Source organism: Zeus faber (assembly GCF_960531495.2).
Source record: "Zeus faber genome assembly, chromosome: 8".
In the NCBI taxonomy this organism is placed as follows: Eukaryota; Metazoa; Chordata; class Actinopteri; order Zeiformes; family Zeidae; genus Zeus; species Zeus faber.
Window position 1 is genome coordinate 30165717 of NC_137195.1, and position 18956 is coordinate 30184672.

At 44.3% G+C, this 18956-nt stretch overlaps 1 protein-coding gene across 1 annotated transcript in view; it reads left to right on the top strand.

Moving 5' to 3' along the window:
- vps13b (vacuolar protein sorting 13 homolog B) overlaps positions 1-18956 on the top strand; it is a 410620-nt gene that overhangs the window by 243476 nt on the left and 148188 nt on the right. Inside the window, exons 28-31 of the mRNA XM_080006210.1 lie at positions 2095-2239; positions 4466-4738; positions 5014-5173; positions 5702-5816. Coding sequence (XP_079862336.1) covers positions 2095-2239; positions 4466-4738; positions 5014-5173; positions 5702-5816 — 693 coding nt within the window. The remainder of the gene's footprint in view (positions 1-2094; positions 2240-4465; positions 4739-5013; positions 5174-5701; positions 5817-18956) is intronic.

The window sequence follows — 18956 nt, forward strand, 5'->3', positions numbered from 1 at the left end:
AATCGTAACTACGTATTTTGAATTTAGTATTCAAAGTTGTTCTCTGAGATCAGCTCTGAATTTGTTTTCTGCAAAAGCTGGAAGGGCGAGTCAGTGGCTGTGTAGGAGAAGAACACAGATGTGAAGAAGTTTGGGAGGTAGCTCAAGATGACCAAGGATGGATGTTAGCTACCCAGTATACCAGTACAGAACTGGCGGCACTGGGCAAGCATTAATGGTGTCAGTCGGGTTAGTCACTGGGCAGGCCCCCTACGGTAGAGGAAGTGCTAATTGAGGACTGAGTCTGTACGGTGCCAGTGGTTGTAAAGAAGGATTATCACCGTGCATGTATAGCCAGACTAGTGGGAGGCTGAGGGTACTATGTGTATGGAGGGGATGGTTCTGGGACTAAGCCATGTGGAACTTTTATTTAGTGTAGCGGTTCTGCCTGAGGTACTCTCCTTAAGTGTAGGGACACGTGTGTGAAGTTCTTTAGCTAAGCTGGATTTCTTTCTGTAGCCCCCACAAACTATTAGCACAAGGGATTTAACTTCAGACCCTGTTTATTATTGTATGTATATGCATGAACATATAATACATACATTAAACTTCCATCTCGACATTCACTGACACTTATATCTGGAAGTTTAACTGTAGCCAATGTTTATAAGGATCCTGACAGTTGCATTAATAGGGGGACATCAGCTTTGCAATACACATTGGACAATAGATTATATGCCTATTCTTATATGCTTTGCAGCCACCATTACCTTATAACCGGCCAGCATAAGAGACAAGAATGGGCAAAATTAAATTCAGATTAGTGATATTGATATAAAATGGGTTTTACTGTATTACCTATTATGGCCACATTGTATATGTTTTCCAACCTATTAAGAGATTTCCATTCCAGCCCATGTATCCCATGTAAATTCAGTATGTTGTTTTACACGTAACTGTATCTATGCTAGATACAGCTAAAGCTCCAATGGCTGATAAAGAAGCCTTCATCTTGGCCAGGTCTTGTGTGTATCAGACCAGTTCAGGCAAAATGCGGACCATAGCGGCCAAGTTAGCCTTAAATGCCCAAGCTGAGCTGGGCCTTATGTGTCTTTCTCTAGACCAGGGCAGAGCTGGCACCCTGGCCAGTATGAAGGACTCCTCATGCACTGCAAGGAGACAGCCGCGGTGAGGCCCCACAAGCAAACTGCGGCCCTCTTTAAATACCTGCACCACTCTGCCATTGCACATCCTGATTGAGGTTCCTCGTTGCTGCTCACACTGGACAGATGGGGAGAGATCGTCATTAGCGGGAATATTAAGCTCCTCTTTCAATTTAACAGCCTTCATACATTACTCAACTCATGACCAAACATTACATTTGGAATCCTCCTCTATCTCTCCAGTGGCTCTGATTGGCTGATGAGATTAAAAATTATTTTGATAACAATCATAATTTGGTTGCAATGGTTCTTCTGTGTGTGGGAGAGGAGGAGACATGCATTTTCTTCTGGTTGCTTGTTGATCACATCACAACTTACTACAGCAATGGCCTCATACTCAAATCTTAACGTCCAGGGCTGACTTTCAAGTGCAGACACCAGAAACTCTGATAGGTAGGGTTAAGTTTTACATGACATGTCTAAATAATGTACATAGTGTTTCATCCAAATTCAACACCAATTTGATTCAGGTGCAGGACACCACTGGTTCAATGCCATGTTCCCAGCTTTATTAACCACTCTCCACAAAGTCCTCTGAGATTTGCTGACTCTTCAATGCTGAGCATTCAGGATTCAGCATTCACCTTATACCTTAATATAAGCTACTGACCTTTTCCAGCATTAACCTCCACTAGGCATCAGATCGAACCGGTGTTCTAATCGGGGCCCTGGCACGTCCTAGAGTGTATGAGACCACCCCTCCCCAGTCCAATGTGTCTTCTTTATTTTTTGCTGCTCTCCTGATTTTGATTCGCTGAAATCATCCCTCGCTTCCAAGATTATTTCTGTGCTGTTTAACTTCCTCTTACCTGCCCCCTCTGCTCCCATCTGATCTATCTCTTGGCTCTCTATTCCTTATTCTTTCTCCCTTTCTCTGCTCCCCTCACCCCAGTCCGGAGGAGCGTGCGGGGAGCACAGGCGGCTGTGGAGGAGGAGTACTCCTCTCCTGCACTGACAAGCTGAACAGACGCACAGTGCTGGTTCGACCCGTCAGCAAGCAGGAGTCTTTCAGCCACTTCTGTGGCTTTTTCCCTCCTGTAAGAATCCAGGGCATCCTCTTGTTGAGATTTATTTTTCTTCCTTACCTAGAAGTCTGCTTGGCCTCCATCAACAGTGTTTTTATACAAAAGAAGTGTAGAAAGAGTCTCCCTTCAAAGGCCAGTCTCTTTAATATTGCCATTAGACAATCTTCCAGTGTTCCTTTGTAAGTTTTGATTCAGGCCCTCTGGCATTATGGGGCAATTTTGGGGCTTATTGTGCAACAAAATTGCTGATTTGCAATGGCTTTCTTTATTTAAAAAAAACAAAACAACTTTTAATGAATAATAATAATGTTGTGTTATATTGCGGACAGTGCATTGTTTTTGTTTTTTGTTTTTTTGTTTTTTTAACTATAACATTAATGGACCATTAATTTGACTTGGTGATATCCCAAATTGGTGCTAGAATAGTGGATTAATCACTTAATTTCTGACCATGTGAGTTGACGTGTCATTTTTTTGAAGTGCACAACGAATACAGAAAACAAGAATACACATTTTACTATTCAAAGCATTACATCTATTAAAAACAGTCTCATTTTACCTGATATTTTAGGGTCTATTTAATCTATTTTAAATAGATTATGTAATGAATTTGCATCATTAATTCGCATAATTCACAATTAAATCTGGAAGAACTGATGACCACCCCGGAACTTATGGCATACAGAGCTTTAAAATTATTATATTTCAAATATTATTCGCATTTCTCATACTTTACATGTACAAAGAAATTGTCGTTTTCAAAGTGTAATGTTGTCTTTGACCCCAGGAAAACTGCCTGGTCATCAGCTAATGGAGTGCCTTAAAATTAACAAATGAACAGTTTTCTTCGTCCTTCGGTGTCACACCCACAAAATACCAAAATGTCAAATGCTTTAGTATTTCAGAAGCACACCACTCTGAAGTGTTCCTAAAAATTAGAATTTAACGGATATTTAGGATTACCCCATGAATTTCAGATAGTCTAGACTTGTTATAAACAAGTCTATATATTTTTGTTGCCAAAACGTCAACTAACCCAAAACAGCCCCTCCCTCAGTCCATGATTATGCAATCACATAACAATAAATCTGTATTGGTCCATCTTTTTCAAGCCTTTTATTTAAAATATGCAGAAATGACTACAGGTATATGTCTAGACCCTGAGGGTTGCACTCCACATGATTCAATTGAACCCACCATATGCTTTCATAATGTTTGCACTATTACACACTGCAGCTATTCATACATTTGTCTCGATCAGCTTGTAAAGTTAAACTGTGTTTATATATATTTACTTATAATCCCCAAATTCTAAATCCATGAGTTTATGCTTTGCTCGTTCTTAATTCTGATTGATCAGATGTCCGTTTAGCTATCAACTTAATAAATAAGCAGTTCTCAAATTCACTGTTAATGGAAGTTCCAGCAGACTTCATCTCGACGTTATGTACAGTCCTGCTCCCTTCTGTGAAATATTGTTTAATTGCACTCCAGTTGGAGTTTATTTTCTTAACGTATTGCCTATTTCAATGAATCCTAAACTGTAATTAAGTTTGCAAATCAGTCATTTGACTGGAGATTTGGCTTTTTTTTCCCTTCTTCTTTTGATAAATCAGAAGCATAGCCTCTAATTCAGCCTGCGAACTCACTGCGTTGAGTCGTGGTTTGAAGTAATGGCTTTTAAAAAGGAGGCTGAGTTACTGCTCCAGTCTAACGCAGAGCATGGCACATGAGTAAATATTCTGTTGCGCCCTCAATTTTCTACTAGTAGCTTCAGCTTTGCTTGCTCTGTCCGACGAAAAGGGCTGTTTTACTGCAAGAGTAGAAGTCTTGTCTCGGACTCCAGTTCACCTAGTTTGCGGACTTTAGGATGTTGGCTTTGGCACCTACAGGCAAACACAAAACAAATATTTATCATCTGAGGACTTTTCAAAAAGTAAAGCCACCTCTGTATGGAGGATATAATGTTCACAAAAAACAATTGACTAAATTGATGTCCGTAAAACTTTCAAAATACTTTGAGAAATTTGGCTACATTTATTACAATTGGAAAACACGAAGCACTTTTCCTTGGAAGAAGCAGATTAGGAGATGTTGACTTCTCTCTTGTATCAAACAAGGCTTCTATACTCACCAGGAACATCAGACCCCTCACGTCCATTGCGTTTTCCTTGGAGAGGGCTGCGTTACGGGTGATACAGTGAGTTGTGTGTGCCCCCCTTTCCCACCGTCCCTCAGACGGCAGCCAAGGTCCTGGAGGTCTCCCACCAGCAGCATGGCTTCCTCTCCGTCACCTACACCCAGGCCATCACTAAAAATGTCCGCCATAAGCTTACCACACGGGCAGAGCGGCCCCCGCGCGCCGGCAGTGCCGCTGATGGCCAGCGTGCAACCCCTGACCCCCTGGTGGATGGCTCACCCCAGTACCTGCGAGAGATCCTGCTGACGGCCCAGCCCTTTGACGTGGTGCTGTCATGCCCCTTGCTGGCCACCGTAGTGGGACTGTTCCAGGTAGTGACCCAGTACAAACATGTTTACTCTAGATGGGCTACTATTGGGATGTTGGGCATTCTGTGCAGGAATCACATGGACGGAGGTGGCAGCTATGAACTGGGTAAAAGTTCAACTAACTCAGTTATAAGACAGAATGCTGTTAGCATGACATGGTATTTATTTATTTCTTTGGATAGATATTCTTTAGGACAGATGTGAGAATAAATTACCGTTTGTTGTTTGAAAAAAAACTGCTGTTTTAAGTTTGATTGAGAGAAATGTCACTCTTCCAGGCTACGGTACCAAGACGTTTCCGGGACCGAGGGAAGTCTGCAGGCCAACCAATGAGGAGCCACACACTGACCTCCCGCTGCCTGCCTCTCATCTACATCAACACCAGCATGATCAGAGTCTTCTGCCCTGGAACTCAGGACAGACACGTGGCAGCAGCAGGTCCAATGTTTTACCCTTAAGTCGTTGTTTTTTTTTCCCCAATAATGTGCGGAGAGCCGCACTCATTCATTGCAGTGACCTGCAATGAATGTTTTTTTTTTGTTTTTTTTTGTCAAGGCCGTCCAGACATACCAAAGCCACCACATTAGTATGCAGAGACATTTTCAGACACAAAAAGCTGAGGTTCTCATGGAAACTCACCGCAGCAAAATTCACTCGGACAGAACACAATGGGACTATTGTCTAAAAAGTCATCTATCGAGGCTTGTTGTGTCTGTTCCTTGCATTGCATAGCAGTTGGGAGGTTGTACACTTTGCTTTGCTTATGCGCGTGTGTGTTTGTGTATTTTCATTGTGTGTTTGTTGATTTAGGTGTTTGTGCACATTCCCACGGCTGCATTTTGTGGAACAAATCATGCATGAGTTTATTTGTGCCTCTGTGTACCTGCAAGTGTGTGTTTGTGTTTGGTGTACCCCTCTCTCTCTCAGTAACGCTAGTATCTATTTGTGTGTGCGCGTGTGTTACAGCAGAGTCCCACCACAAGAGAGAGGACACCCTGGTGTTGAAGCTTGGCTCCCTCAGTATGGCCCCTCAGGCGGATAACCCCCTGACCCGCACCGTGCTGCGCAAAGACATCTACCAGTGAGTCCGTCGCTTTTCTTCCCTCTGCGTACTTGGACATGTCTTGCCCTCAGCCGCTTCCCTAGCGAAGACGGTGTGTGAGACATGCAGCATTGGAGGTGGCTTGTCCTCTCTCTCTCTCTCTCTCTCTCTCTCTCTCTCTCTCTCTCTCGCTCTCTCTCTCTCCCTCTCTCTTCATCTTCTCTCACACCAAAAAGGAAAGGCTCCCAATGTGCCTAATTTCGTTAAAAGATGTCTCACTTCAATATCTTGTATAGTGTATGTTACAGGAGTCGTTTCACAAGACACACAGTATTCTGCAGATACTAATAGGTACTAATGCAGCTTGCTTCCGCAACAATGAGGGCCATCGGGCATTTCTGATATGACTAGACTTAACATGTACTGTAAGCCTTTGATTCTCAGACCAAATGAGCCACCGAGTTATCCAGAGTATGAAAGAGTGTCAAGTCTGGAGTGGTCATTGGCTTGTAATGAGAGTGAAAGGGCAAGTATAAAATGGGTCCGAAACCATAACCAGGCCTCTTTCTACCGGGGGGCGTATATATAATGCCTAAATTTAACTTATCTCTGAAATCCCTTGACCCCTTTTTGGGAACATAACCTGCATCCAACCTAATTATTCTGTACGTTTCGACCCCTGGTGCACATCTGTCTGACCACCGGCGATGTTTTTCTGTCGGCCTGAGCGCGTTCCCGTGTGCGATGGGTGATGGCGCCGCGGTGTGGTCATACCCCCGCGCCCCCTTCCCCAGTGAGGAAGGGAGTGAGCCATGAGTGACACCTCGGAGGTCCGCGAGGGCCCTCCAACTGAAACACAAGACTGTTGATACAAGCCCCCCCAATCCATAGCATGTGGATCAAAGCTGGGAGCCGGGGGAAAGGCCCGACTTCTGACGGAAATAGCTCAGCGCAAAACACATTTTCCCGCTAAAGGCAGCTCAGAGAATCTGGATTGTGTCATTGCTGCCTCCAAACCGCAGCCCCACCGTGTGTGTGTGTGTGTGTGTGTGTGTGTGTTTGCATGTGTGTGTGTGTGTGCGTGTGGGTGTGTGCGTGTGCGTGCGTGTGGGGGGGGTTTGTTCGAGATGGAGCTGGCAAACACATGTAATGAGGCAGATAAAAGTAGCGCCTAATGTTTTGCGCAGCTGCTAGTGAGATGGGAGCTGACACTGGGAGCAGAGGAGAAATTAGATAAAAAAAAAATAGAAAGAAAGGTAGAACAAAAAAAAAAGATGAGGGGAGGCCACCAGTCTTTATTGTTGCCTTCAGTTGGTGGAAGTTACGGCGTGATAGAGATTGCATGGAGCAGGGAGGCAGACGGCGGTCCGGGGGCCTCCAGGGCCAGCCTGACAGCAACAAAAGGTATCAAGTGGAGATGGAGGGGAGCGCCATACTCCACGCCGCACTGGCCCCAAATCTCTTCCAGAGAGAGCCCATTAATGCTTTGATGTACGGAGCAATGGTGTTATTGATCAGTAACCATAGCTACTGTTTTCCACAGACCCACATGGGCTGTTTTTTGTTTTGTGTGTTTTTTCCTTCCCCGGCCGTTTTTCAGCGCACCCTATCGAGATGTTTATTTGTTGTTTGTTTTGAGGAGACTTGCATTCAACGCCATGAGAATGAGACTTCCTCATTCCTGTGGAAATGGTGCCTAGACCCTTTTTTCAAATGTAACTTTATTTTTTTCTGACGCACCGGCCGTCTTGTGATCTTGTTGGATGATAAACGATGATCATTCGTGGGCATGGAACATATCCACCCAGAGTCTTGGACCCCGAAAATAAGTTTGGGCCTGCCATGCAATTTCACTGTGCCTTGGCTGGCGATGTTCTCCCTTCATGGTAGTTAGGGGCATGGCGACGGATCTGTGGCTCTGTTGCCCACATGTGCGCTCTCTCTCTCTCTCTCTCTCTCTCTCTCTCTCTCTCTCTCTCTCTCTCCCCTCCCTCCCTCTCTCTCCCTCCCTCCCTCTATCTCTCTCTCTCATCTCCCATCATATACCTCAGCAGGCTCCACCGTGGCCCAAACAAAGCCACACACAAGTCACATCCATACACAAACAAACACACTCTATGTGTGTCTAAGCGGACACATGTCCCAATTTTGTGATTATTCCACATTAACCTACATTAAGATGCATACACAACCCCACCCCCCCCCACACACACATGCACAGAAGCCACAAGTCGCTGTGTCCCGCCCCTGTAAGTGACAACCGAGCAATTATCCCTCACCACACTCATGTGTTTCAGTCTTCCCCTTCCACCCAGGAATTATCCACCAGCCACCTTCCCCTCTTCATGATTGATCGCGGCATGTGTGTACGCATTTTCTTCTTTTTTTTGGGCATTACTGATAACCATGTGACGACATGTTCAAAACTGGTCTCTACCGGTTTCAGTACACTCACCCAAGTCACCCAGCAATGGCGGCATTGACAATCTGTAATTACGCGAGCCAATGTGTGTTTCTTACGGCTGAAGGAAGAAAAACATGTCTCCGGGTGCCAGTAGCCCTTCGCTAATTACATCCAGTGTCATAATTGGATGATCGATCTATGGTAAGCAGCCATCGCGGTGAGCGTCCACCGTACATCAGATGATTACCGCCGCCCTCGGAGAGAGAGCAAGAGAGAGAGAGAGGGGGATTGGATTTCAACCCCAACTTTGCGTTCAGACTTAACCTACTAGCCAGCATGTGCAGTGTAAACATCCGACATTCCGAGCCCGTCTTGGTGCCACCCTGTGCAAAACCTGATGTGTTTCTGCCTTTCCTCGCGCCTGCTCCTGCAATTCAGTGTGTGGGGGCTCAGTGTATTCATTTGAAGTTAGATGGATTTCTATTTCAGCGCAAATTAAGCCGTGGGACTGGTAAAAGGGGGTAAGGTTGATGTCGGGCCACCGGGCTCATTTGGTAACAATTAACACCCTTTCACTCGGCCCTCTGATGTTGAATTTGGGTTCCCTGATGGGAGATGGTCCCTAGTGGATGGAGCTGGAGCTCTGACACTACCATCCCCCCCCTTTCTCTCTCTCTCTCTCTCTCTCCCCCTCTCCCATCACACGCTTTACAAGGTCGCTGTCAATTTACACAGCTGAAATCATTTTCCTGACTTGAAAAAGTACATGAAGCACAGGCTCTGTTAACGTCCAGCATGCCTTCAGCCCGTGCTTTCTTGTGGTTTGGGCTTTTTTTTTTTTTTTTTTTTTTACCTTTTAAGTTCAGATTTTTTTTGGCAGGGGCTGGGGGGCACTATATATACGATCTATATTTTGCATTCAGGGGAACAGGGGCAAATGGAACCCACTTTTTGGAGCCCCTTAGCATGAGGTGTCACATTTGTAACACTGACAACTTTTAGAGGAGCATGTCAGTCTCTCCTAGGGTGTCACATGTGAAACAGTTTGAAAGGGTTAAAAGAAAAAGATTTAAGGGCCCACTTACGAGCACCTCGGCGAAATTGTGAAAGATGAAACCCTCTGTGTCCGTGTGTGTATGCGTGCATGGTTCTACCTTTACATTTGCGTCTGTTTAATTATGTTTTGTTTAATGCGAGGGAGAGATATGAGTTCCCAACTCATATCTCTCCCTTGATCTCAATTATCTTCACCCATAGTGTCTCTATGGCTGTTATTCTTTCTGTCGTCCTCCGAGTTATTCTCGCTTCTCTCTGCCCTCTCTCCATGGCCATGTCCACGTTTCTGTCGGAAAGACTGGTCATGGTCCTGGTCCCAGCCTTCTGCGACCGGTGAACCAACCCCCTCATTTTGGTTGAATGGCAGCCCAGCTTGTCCCACACGCCATAATAAGAGGTTGCGATGGGGATCCCCCCCGGCAGATAAACACAGCCCTCCAAAGCCAGACCCCTGCCCCTCGTTAGTAAGACACCCCTCTGACCGGCTGCGGCAACTCACAGCGGGCCCGTGGCAAGCTCATTTGGTAACAATTAACACCCTTTCACTTGACCCTCTGATGTTGAATTTGGGTTCCCTGATGGGAGATGGTCCCCAGTGAGTTCTCCAAAGCAGGCCGGAGCTCTGACACTACCACCAGCCCCCCCCCCCCCCTCTCATATTTTAGAGAGGTATGGTCCAGGGTTGAGAACGCCAAGGTAATTTAGGCTACATTTTCCACGTCCATTATTTTTCTATAATACATAGCTCCAGAAAACAACAACTGAATTAGTTCCTTCCCCCCCTCCCTTTTTTGTTGGTAATCTTTCCCTTCACTGTTGGTGAGTTGTATAAATAGAGATGGTGAGAAGTTGACTCTGCTATTTTGCCCATAATATCAGACTCTGCCAGGCAGATTAGTCCCGTAACGAAGAGCCACACCAGCTGGAAAATGGTTGAAAACCGACTGCAATTTGGGGTAAAGCCACAGTAAATTGTTTGTTAACAAACATGGCACTCAGATTGTCCCCAGTATCGTGGCCGTCAAAATTTAACTGTTTAGTTTATCCGGCTGCAGAGTTTTAACGTGGCCTCATTGGCGGTCTTTTAATTTCCCTTACACCGAGGCCGCAAGAGTGAAGTGTCAGGTGCTGAAACCGTGGTGGTGAGGGGCTCCCCGACACACGCGTTTCAAAGGCCCACAGCTGTCGCGCCGTCACCAGTCACCTCTGTAATATTTACCGCCAGGTTACCGGAGCTCGCGGTGGCTGCTGCGGTGGGCGGCGGGATTACGCGGCCTTGCTAGTTTTCAGACATTCTAATCTTTAGTCCTCACCTTGGAGGTCACACACCAAGCAAGCCGCACAGATGTCTGTAAGTCGTCAGCCTCTCTCTACATCTTTGCCCTCCCCCATCAAATAGCATTTGAGGATGCCTTTCTGTTGTTTTTGTCCGTGGACTACTCTTTCACATTTCTTCCCCATCTTCCCTCGCCATCTCTGCGCCCCAATAAAACCCTGGCGCTTCCCAGCAAATGATTCATTTGAAGCTTCAGTGCACACTTGCCTCATCACTCACTTTACTCGGCTGCCAAGTGCCCCATTTCCCAGTTTGTTTACACCAGCGAAAAGAGCGCCGGCCTCGCTCCACTGCCATGGCAGAGGAGGAGGGGGGGAGAGGATAGCTGGTCGGGCCCACACATGGTGACACCCAGCACCTACACTTACATACATACTGATTTAGGGAGCTACTTTTTAGTCTTCTGGCTGCTGGCTAAACTGTTTTCCTCGACGGCAGCTCGAGTCAAGTAGTGTAAAATCTGTCTCGCAAAGAACCATAGAGCGCTCGGTTCGTAGTGACTAAAAATAAATAAATAAATAAATAAATACAATACAATACAATACAATACAATACATTTTTTTTAAGGTGGATAATTGTTACACACCACTAATAGGTCTTATAACAGTAGTCTTGGAAGAGACTTAGAAGGTGCCCGTTGATTCAGTGCACTGCCACGCTGAGAAGTGAGAACTTGGGTAACTGTGTCTGTGTGGTGTTCAAGATGGATAGGGAAAGTTGTGTCTGTGAGGCTTAAGTGTTCGCTGCCTATTTTCAGTTTCAACTTTCCTACTCGACATCCTCACTGTTCTCGATTTATCTTGTGTTTTCCTAAAAATATGCCAGCGTGTCATTAAAGCTGAAGTGCGGGAGACACCAACTTACTAAATCTCTCTAATTGCACTGTTCCTTCTTTGGCTAAATAGCTGTTTTGATCTCTTAGTTGGTCTGTGTGTGCACTTTGGTACTCCATTTAAGTGCCTTTTTAATGACTCCATAGCTTGATACATATATATATATATATATATATATATATAAATTGCATCTGATTCAGCTACATGATTGTCATAAATTCTGTGTGGTTATAGCATATTACAGTAAAATGTCTCAATCATCATAATGTAACTTAGTAGTCCACAAGGGTATTTTAGTTTGAGAACAGAAAAAGGCTTTGCATGCCTCTTAAAAAGGAAATGGCACAGAGCCATGAGAGGTTTGTTGAACCGGTGCCAGCCGAAACAAGGCCCTGAGAGCACAGCAGACCCACCCAGCAGTCAAGCACGGGCAAAGAGGCTAATAGAAGCAAATATTTTTTACAACTTAAAACGGTTTGCTGAGGCGTCCCAGGGTCTATGATTCACTTCGTTCCGGCCTTTTCTGTTCCGTTCGCTATTCGAGCGGAGGAAAGCCATCTATCTCTCTAGGGTGATTTGAGCTGGCTCTTTTCTCAGTCAATTCCAAATGACCTCTCTCCCCTTTCTTTCCCTTGATTTCTTTTAACTCTCTGTCACCTTCTCCCGCCCTCAGTCCCAAAACTGAGGGTGAGATTCTGCCTTTTCTCAAAACAGAGAGGGGGAAAAGATAAAATAAGCGAAGAAAGGGAGGGTCAGCCAGAATAAACATTTCTTTTTGTCAGTCAGGCAAATGAAACACCTGGTGCTGGTAAACCATGAAGAGATATTTCATCTCTCTCCGACATTCAGGATTAATTTGAGATATTTTAAAAAGAAAGCTGGGGACTGCCACTACCCCAAATAAAATACACTTCCCCCTCTATTAATCACTGCCTCCAAGAATCCATATTTTGAGACTCCACAAATTGACTGCGGGTGAGATTGTGGAAGGACGGAGATCGGTTCTCACGTTGAGAAGGCCCGAAGAGAAAGTGTCATAATGTGAAGAGGAAGTTTAGACTCTGCCGCTAGGTCCCACGGCCCGCTTGAGCGGAATTCCTTCTTAACCGCATTTACCATTTTATTCTAACTAAAACTGCCATTTGTCCTTTTCTGTGGGAGCCAGGATGACGGATGGATTTCTCCACATCCCACAGCTACAGTATCACGTAACATGCCAGGTTGGTCTCCTGGAAATAGGGGTAAAATAGCCACAGCGCCTCGGAGAGCAGAAGCAACAGAACCACTAAGACTTGTGTTCAGTCTGGCTAATGGCTGTTCCTAAGGTTCCATTGAGTTTATATTGCGGATTCAGTAAAAACTGTAGATGGATAGTGTGGACACTCTATTAACAGGTATGGGTTAAGGAGGGAGACAGAGACTTGTAACAGTGAGGATCCGCCCAGGTGGGGTTTTTTGTTAAGGAAAATAACCATAAAGGCCCTCTGGCAAACAAGCACGTGAGTAGTAATGGTTTTGTCAGATGGCATTGTCTGCAGCGATCTGGTCCCAGGCTCAGTTTCCTGCACCAGGCTTCCTCCTCGCTGAAAGAGAGCACACCACATGTAAGGCCTCTCCCTCACCAAGTTTGACCGATCCGGTGGAGGTGTACTGCCGCAGGAAAGAGCCGGCGCTGAGTCCCGCAGAGTGACAGTTGACCACACCCCCTCGCCTGTCATATATAGATGATTATCTTCTATCTGGATCCATCTTATCACTTTCTATCCAAATCAATCTCTCATCCTAAGCCGCCTCCCAACTTAGCCATCCACTGGAAGCGTTCTGCGGTGACTCCTGCACCTCTCTCCACAGCCGGCAGTATGCTTTAGCGCCGTGTGTGCCTGAGTGGTGGAGCCCTGTGGCCATACACAGCATCTTGCCCTGTGTTGTGGTGTCTGCCGACTTCTGTGTACAGCCTGTGGTTTGTTCATTCCATAAATATCTGTGGCCTCTCTGATGTTATTCTCAGGGCTCCTCTTCTGTGAGTAAACCGCACCGCAACACTTGTATTCAACGGCCTGCACTTAGAGGTTTTTTTTTTGGGGGGGGGGGGTAAGGAGAAAGAAAGAAATCCCAGTCTCAGCTCGCCTTGGCCATTTTATGCATCCAAATTAGATGTAGTGTAATAAAAAAACGAGTTAAGTATGGCGCGGGGTAAGGGACAAAATTAAGTCTACTGAGAAGTCGGCGGAGGCTATGTCCTTGCCGAGGCCAGCTACTGATCTGGCCAATGATAAGCCGGTGCTGGTAACTGAGAGGCTGGCTGTGGGAAGTGAGAAGCCAACTATTTATTCAACCAAGATGGTAACTCATGCATCTTACCTAGAAACCCACTGAATCAGCTAGCACAGAAACCTTTCCTCCAGCAGCCAATAGTCAAACAAGGCTTCAGCCAATAACGTTCCATTTTCACTTCCATCCCGCTCCCAAATTGTATATGTTATACTGTTTAATTAAATACAAAGTATTTATAATGAGTATGAAAGTTATTGAAGTTATACTGTTTAATTAAATACACTAGTGTTACACTACTATATACACTATTTAATTAAATATAACTTAAGAGAAACTAAAATCGAAGTATAAAAATGAACAACTACATTTCTGCAGAAAATGCTGAGTTAAATGCAAAGTTAAAATGAACACCCATTTGTCCTCATTTGAGATCGCCACCTATTTTATACTTTATCCAATGCATTAAAGCCCTCGAAAAAATAATATATCGTTGATCAAAAACACAAGTACGTTTTGGATCCTCTGTCATCTTGAGGGAGCATCGCTCCCTCTCTGTCCATGTCTAATTAGGCACGGATATCGCTCGCAATAACGCGATCGCCTGCCTGTTCCTCTAAAAAAAGCAAATAAAAACATTGTTGTTTTATTTTAGATGTATTTTAAGCTGAGACCTTTCCAAAAATGTGTTTGGAAATGTGTCTTTTTCTGCGACAATGTAAAATCTGATTTTATTACATTTAGATTGTAAATGTTCTTGGGATCCCCACTTTTCACCCCCTCCCATGGCAGGGTGGATTTGTTTTACTTTGTCGTAGAATAAAACCAAACACGTTATTGGAAAGCTCCCATCTTGTAGTTTAAGATATGTAAGTTTGAGAGATTTCAATGAACCCTAAACTGTGATATTGACCTTTGAACCCTGACCAGAGGTCACCTTTTAATCCCTTTATCTCAGTAATTAAAAGAGATACCAAAATAAGGTCCACTGTTTTGGACAGCTCTGGACATGTACTTTCGGAGGGGTGGTAGTGTCAATAAACATATAATTCAAGGACTATTTAAGCAGCGCTTGTCGGGGCTCAAATAGTACTCAGATAAGAACATGTCATTTCAGCCCTCGTTTGTCACCTAACTCTACCGTGAAGGCCTGCAAAGGTCAAAGGCTAAAAAGTGGGACCTATTAGGCCCCTCCCCTTTGTCGGAGAGGGACGTGCCTGGCAACATTGGATTCGCCTTGACGAGTAGATTTTGTCACATTTCATTGAGGGAAAGGCCCCAAATGGGGTATCCTAAAAACGTTGCCTAAAAAATGGTGATCATTATGGAGATCAATGGAGATCATTGCTTTGAATCCGCTTTGTTGATATGGTTCCAATCGGTAGCTTATTAGATCTATAAGTGGAGGCCACTAAATCAGCAAATGCTAAAGAGTTTTGACACGACATGATTTTCACAAAGCAAAATATGGCATTTAGGGGAGAAGCCACATCAGCTTAGGTCTTCCAAACACACTTAAATTTTGATCATAGAAGAACAAATCCAGACGATCGAATTTATGCGTTCACACGTTTGGTGAACGAGGCCCTCTAACTCTTGCACCAATATCCGATATTCTGCCATTTTCCAACGAAATTGGAGTATTTTCACTCTCTCTTATTCCCTACCTTGTTTAAGTTTCCCTCGCCCTTGAGCAGATCTCCTCCACCCCCCACTCCAGAAGTGTCGTTGTCTCGTTTCCTCTATTGATCTGTTCCGACAAAGCCTTGAACCTGCCTCCAGCCTGCTGCTTTTGAGAGCTGCCGTTGCGTGTGCGGCGGCACACAAGGTGACGGACCTTATTCCACAGCTTCCCGGAACTGCCCCCGTGTTCCTCACATCCGGCTGTCAGTCAGGGGGGAGAGGGGTGGTGGATACTCGCTGACAGAGGCGAGAGGGATCAAACCCCAGCTGTTCAGGGCTTGAAAAAAAGACGGTGACCGCATGGCTCTAGCCCCTGCGTGTGTGTGTATGTATGTTTAATCCTGAAGCAGGATCCAGGGGTTCCAAGAATACAATTCAATGTCATTACACTGGAAAGTTTTATATACTGTACATATAAACACATTCTACTGGTATTACTATGCCATGGCTTCCTATTCTGTGTGTGTATGCGTGCGTGCGTGTGTGGGTGTGTGTGGACATACATTGGATGTCATCCTAGTTCCCATTGGTAAAATGTGTTGTTTCAGCAGCAGGGATGGAGGCAGCAATGGGTAGAACAGGTTGCAAAATGTCCAAAATCCAACTGTAAACAATAACCAGAATATTAATAACCAAGTATGTACAATTGATAATTGACTTGTTTTCTTGTGCATTAATGGCTACCAATTTTCAAAGTGAACCTTGTGTAGAGTGGTTTTAATCTATTCTATTGTACTTTAATACGGTGTTCTCTACTCTTGCACACCTGGCCTAATACATTCTCATGACCCTGATTTGAATCAAGCATGCAAGAGTAAAGTTGGAACATAAACTTGTAGGGGGTGTTTGAGGAGCTCTATTTCTATCCTATTCTTTTTGTTCTGTCTTTCTATCTCTAAGTATGCGTATGTATTATTTTTTTGTGTTGCGTATGTCTCTTCGTGTGTGTGTGTCTGTGTCTGTATATCTGTGTTGGTATGTGCGTGGGATTTGACACCATCCTGGCCCGTTATTGTACTTTTGTTCCCATCCTCCATCTTCATGACATGTTGATGTTCTAGCATCCTGTGTGGTGGAGGATTTTTTTTTGTTTTTTTTAAGCTGTCATTGTGCTGTCAGCAAAGCTCTGACTAGCCAGTCATATTGCAGTATCGTTGGCCAGACACTGGACACAGGACATGGAGTTGACCGTTGTATACAGCAGCCATAGTCTGGGGATTCCACCTCGATATCAGGTTTCTTTGCTTGGGATTAAAGTGGAAAGATTTCAACATGAGCCATGTGTCAAAATGTACAGTAGTGTTTTTGGATGATTGGATTGAAGGTACAGTTGTTCAGTACCAAAGGAAAATGTTAATTCCTTGTTCAATCAGCAAGATTTTTTATTTTTATTTTTGAATAATTTGCATAGTTCCAATGCAGGGCTGTTATAGAATGCATTTAAATTATAAAATACATAACTGTATACAAACAAGAGTGTTGGTCTTTTGAATACCTTTTTAAGAGCTTAACCCTTGACTTGACTCTTACCACTCTGCTGCATCTTCAAACTCTTACACCTTAAAAGAAAAAAAGAAATGCTCTTCAAAATGTGACAGGAAGCTCACATAATAATATTATGTGAGCTTTCTGTCATACTATATTCGACTATATTATAGTCACAGTCTTTATGTTATGCTGAATAAGATGGCAAATAAAATAATGCTGTCAGGCTGTCAATGCTGTCGTCCTTCCTCACTGATGAGGAAGGACGATTTCTCCACAGCTGCAGGGCTTATGTGCTGAATGGAATGAGCAGTGGGACAATCCATTCTTTTCCACCTCATGGGGCGGTGTGGGGTTCATGTTTAATTACTTTAACATTAATAATTTTAATAGATGGTGTTTATTTTGCAATTATCTAAATATTAGTTATTTCTGTTCTTTAGTCTCCTATTTAATCATATTTAATGTTAAATCCTTTGGTTGTGATATTTGTTTCACCCCTCTTGTGTAATTTTGGTTTGGCTCTGCTCCTATATATGTTCCCTCCTTTCTCAATAGGGGTGGGTCCGTTTGGTGTGTCTTGTCGTTTTTTACTTTAAATCCTGTTGCAGTTAGTATTTTGTGAATAGAGTGACACGTTCAATGGCATTATGAAGATTTATTGCTACGTTTGTAAACAGTTGACTGGCGCCTGAAGCTGTAGTCGATAAAAGGCTGTAGTTGCTCAGTCAGAGGCAGAATGTTAAGAAATTGTTGTATTTCATGGTGAGTGGGTGTGTCAGCTTTGTTGGTATCTTTTTGGCAAGAGGTCGAAATCTTGAGCTTTTGGTGCTTAAATTAGTTATTTGTCACAATGGTGTCAATTGGGCTACTTTTTACTTACTCTGGTTTCTCTTCAGTGCGAATAAGCCAAATAAGAGGCGCAGTGCATTGCACTGCTGCCTCACAGCAAGAAGGTCCTGGGTTCAATTCCTGCCTGGGGCGCTGTTGGCACCGTGCTCCGGCGGGTTATCTCCCAATTTGGAGCTTTCTGTGTGGAGTTTGCATGTTGCCTGTGCTCACATGGGGTTTCCTCCACTAACCATCAGTAAGGACCCCAACCAAAAACATGCACCCATCATCGTCTGACCAGCGATGGACATTTGGAACCAGCTCCCCGGGCGCATCGACGAATGCTGCCCACTGCTCCTGGCTGCCCCCCCAGAGGAAGGACAAGCCAGGATGGTTAAATGCAGTTGAAGTTCCTCTTATTCTTACAGAAAAACACGGAAATATTGGCAACCAGAATAAAATCAGAGCCAAAAGAAAAATCAGGCTTTTTTTTTTTCACCACAGGATTTACTTTTACTTTTGATACTTAAGTACATTTAATACCATATAATTACTTTTGACACTTTTAGACTTTCACTCAAGTACTCTTGTAATGAATGACTTTCAGATTTACTAGACTGTTTTTTTTTTTATAAGATACTGTATCTCTACTTGCCGTTCTCTACTTGTGGCTTTCGAGGACATTTTCCACCACTGGTCACAAATGTGCAGTGGTTACAGTGGAGTCAACGTATTGTGACAGCAAGCGTCATAGAAAAACTTTGAATAGCTTAAAAATGTAATGCTAAAATGTTAATGCTCGTAGTATAACTCAATAATTTTAAATCTCTGGCATGATTTGAGCTTCTGTGCACAACAACATGTACGTCCGAGCCGCTGGGTGCGTGTCTGCGTGCATAGTAGTTTGTGTGGTCGGTGGCCTCCTCCTCCTCCTCCAAGCAGCAATTAGCACGAGGCTACATCGATCTCCAGACCAGAAAAGTGGAAGGGATAAAGAGAGGAGGATGAAGTCAACCTCAAGAAAGGAAAGAAGAATGTTGCAGATGCTTTCAAAATGTCGGTCTGTGAAGCAGCGATCCCTCTTTGCAGCTCTGGGAAGCCAGTGGGAACTCCGATGGGATAATTGCCTAATGCTTGTGTAATAAGAGGCAAATTACATCTGTGTGTGTGTGTGTGTGTGTGTGTGTGTGTGTGTGTGTGTGTGTGTGTGTGTGTGTGTGTGTGTGTGTGTGTGTGTGTGTGTGTGTGTGTGTGTGTGTGTGTGTGTGTGTGTGGGGACT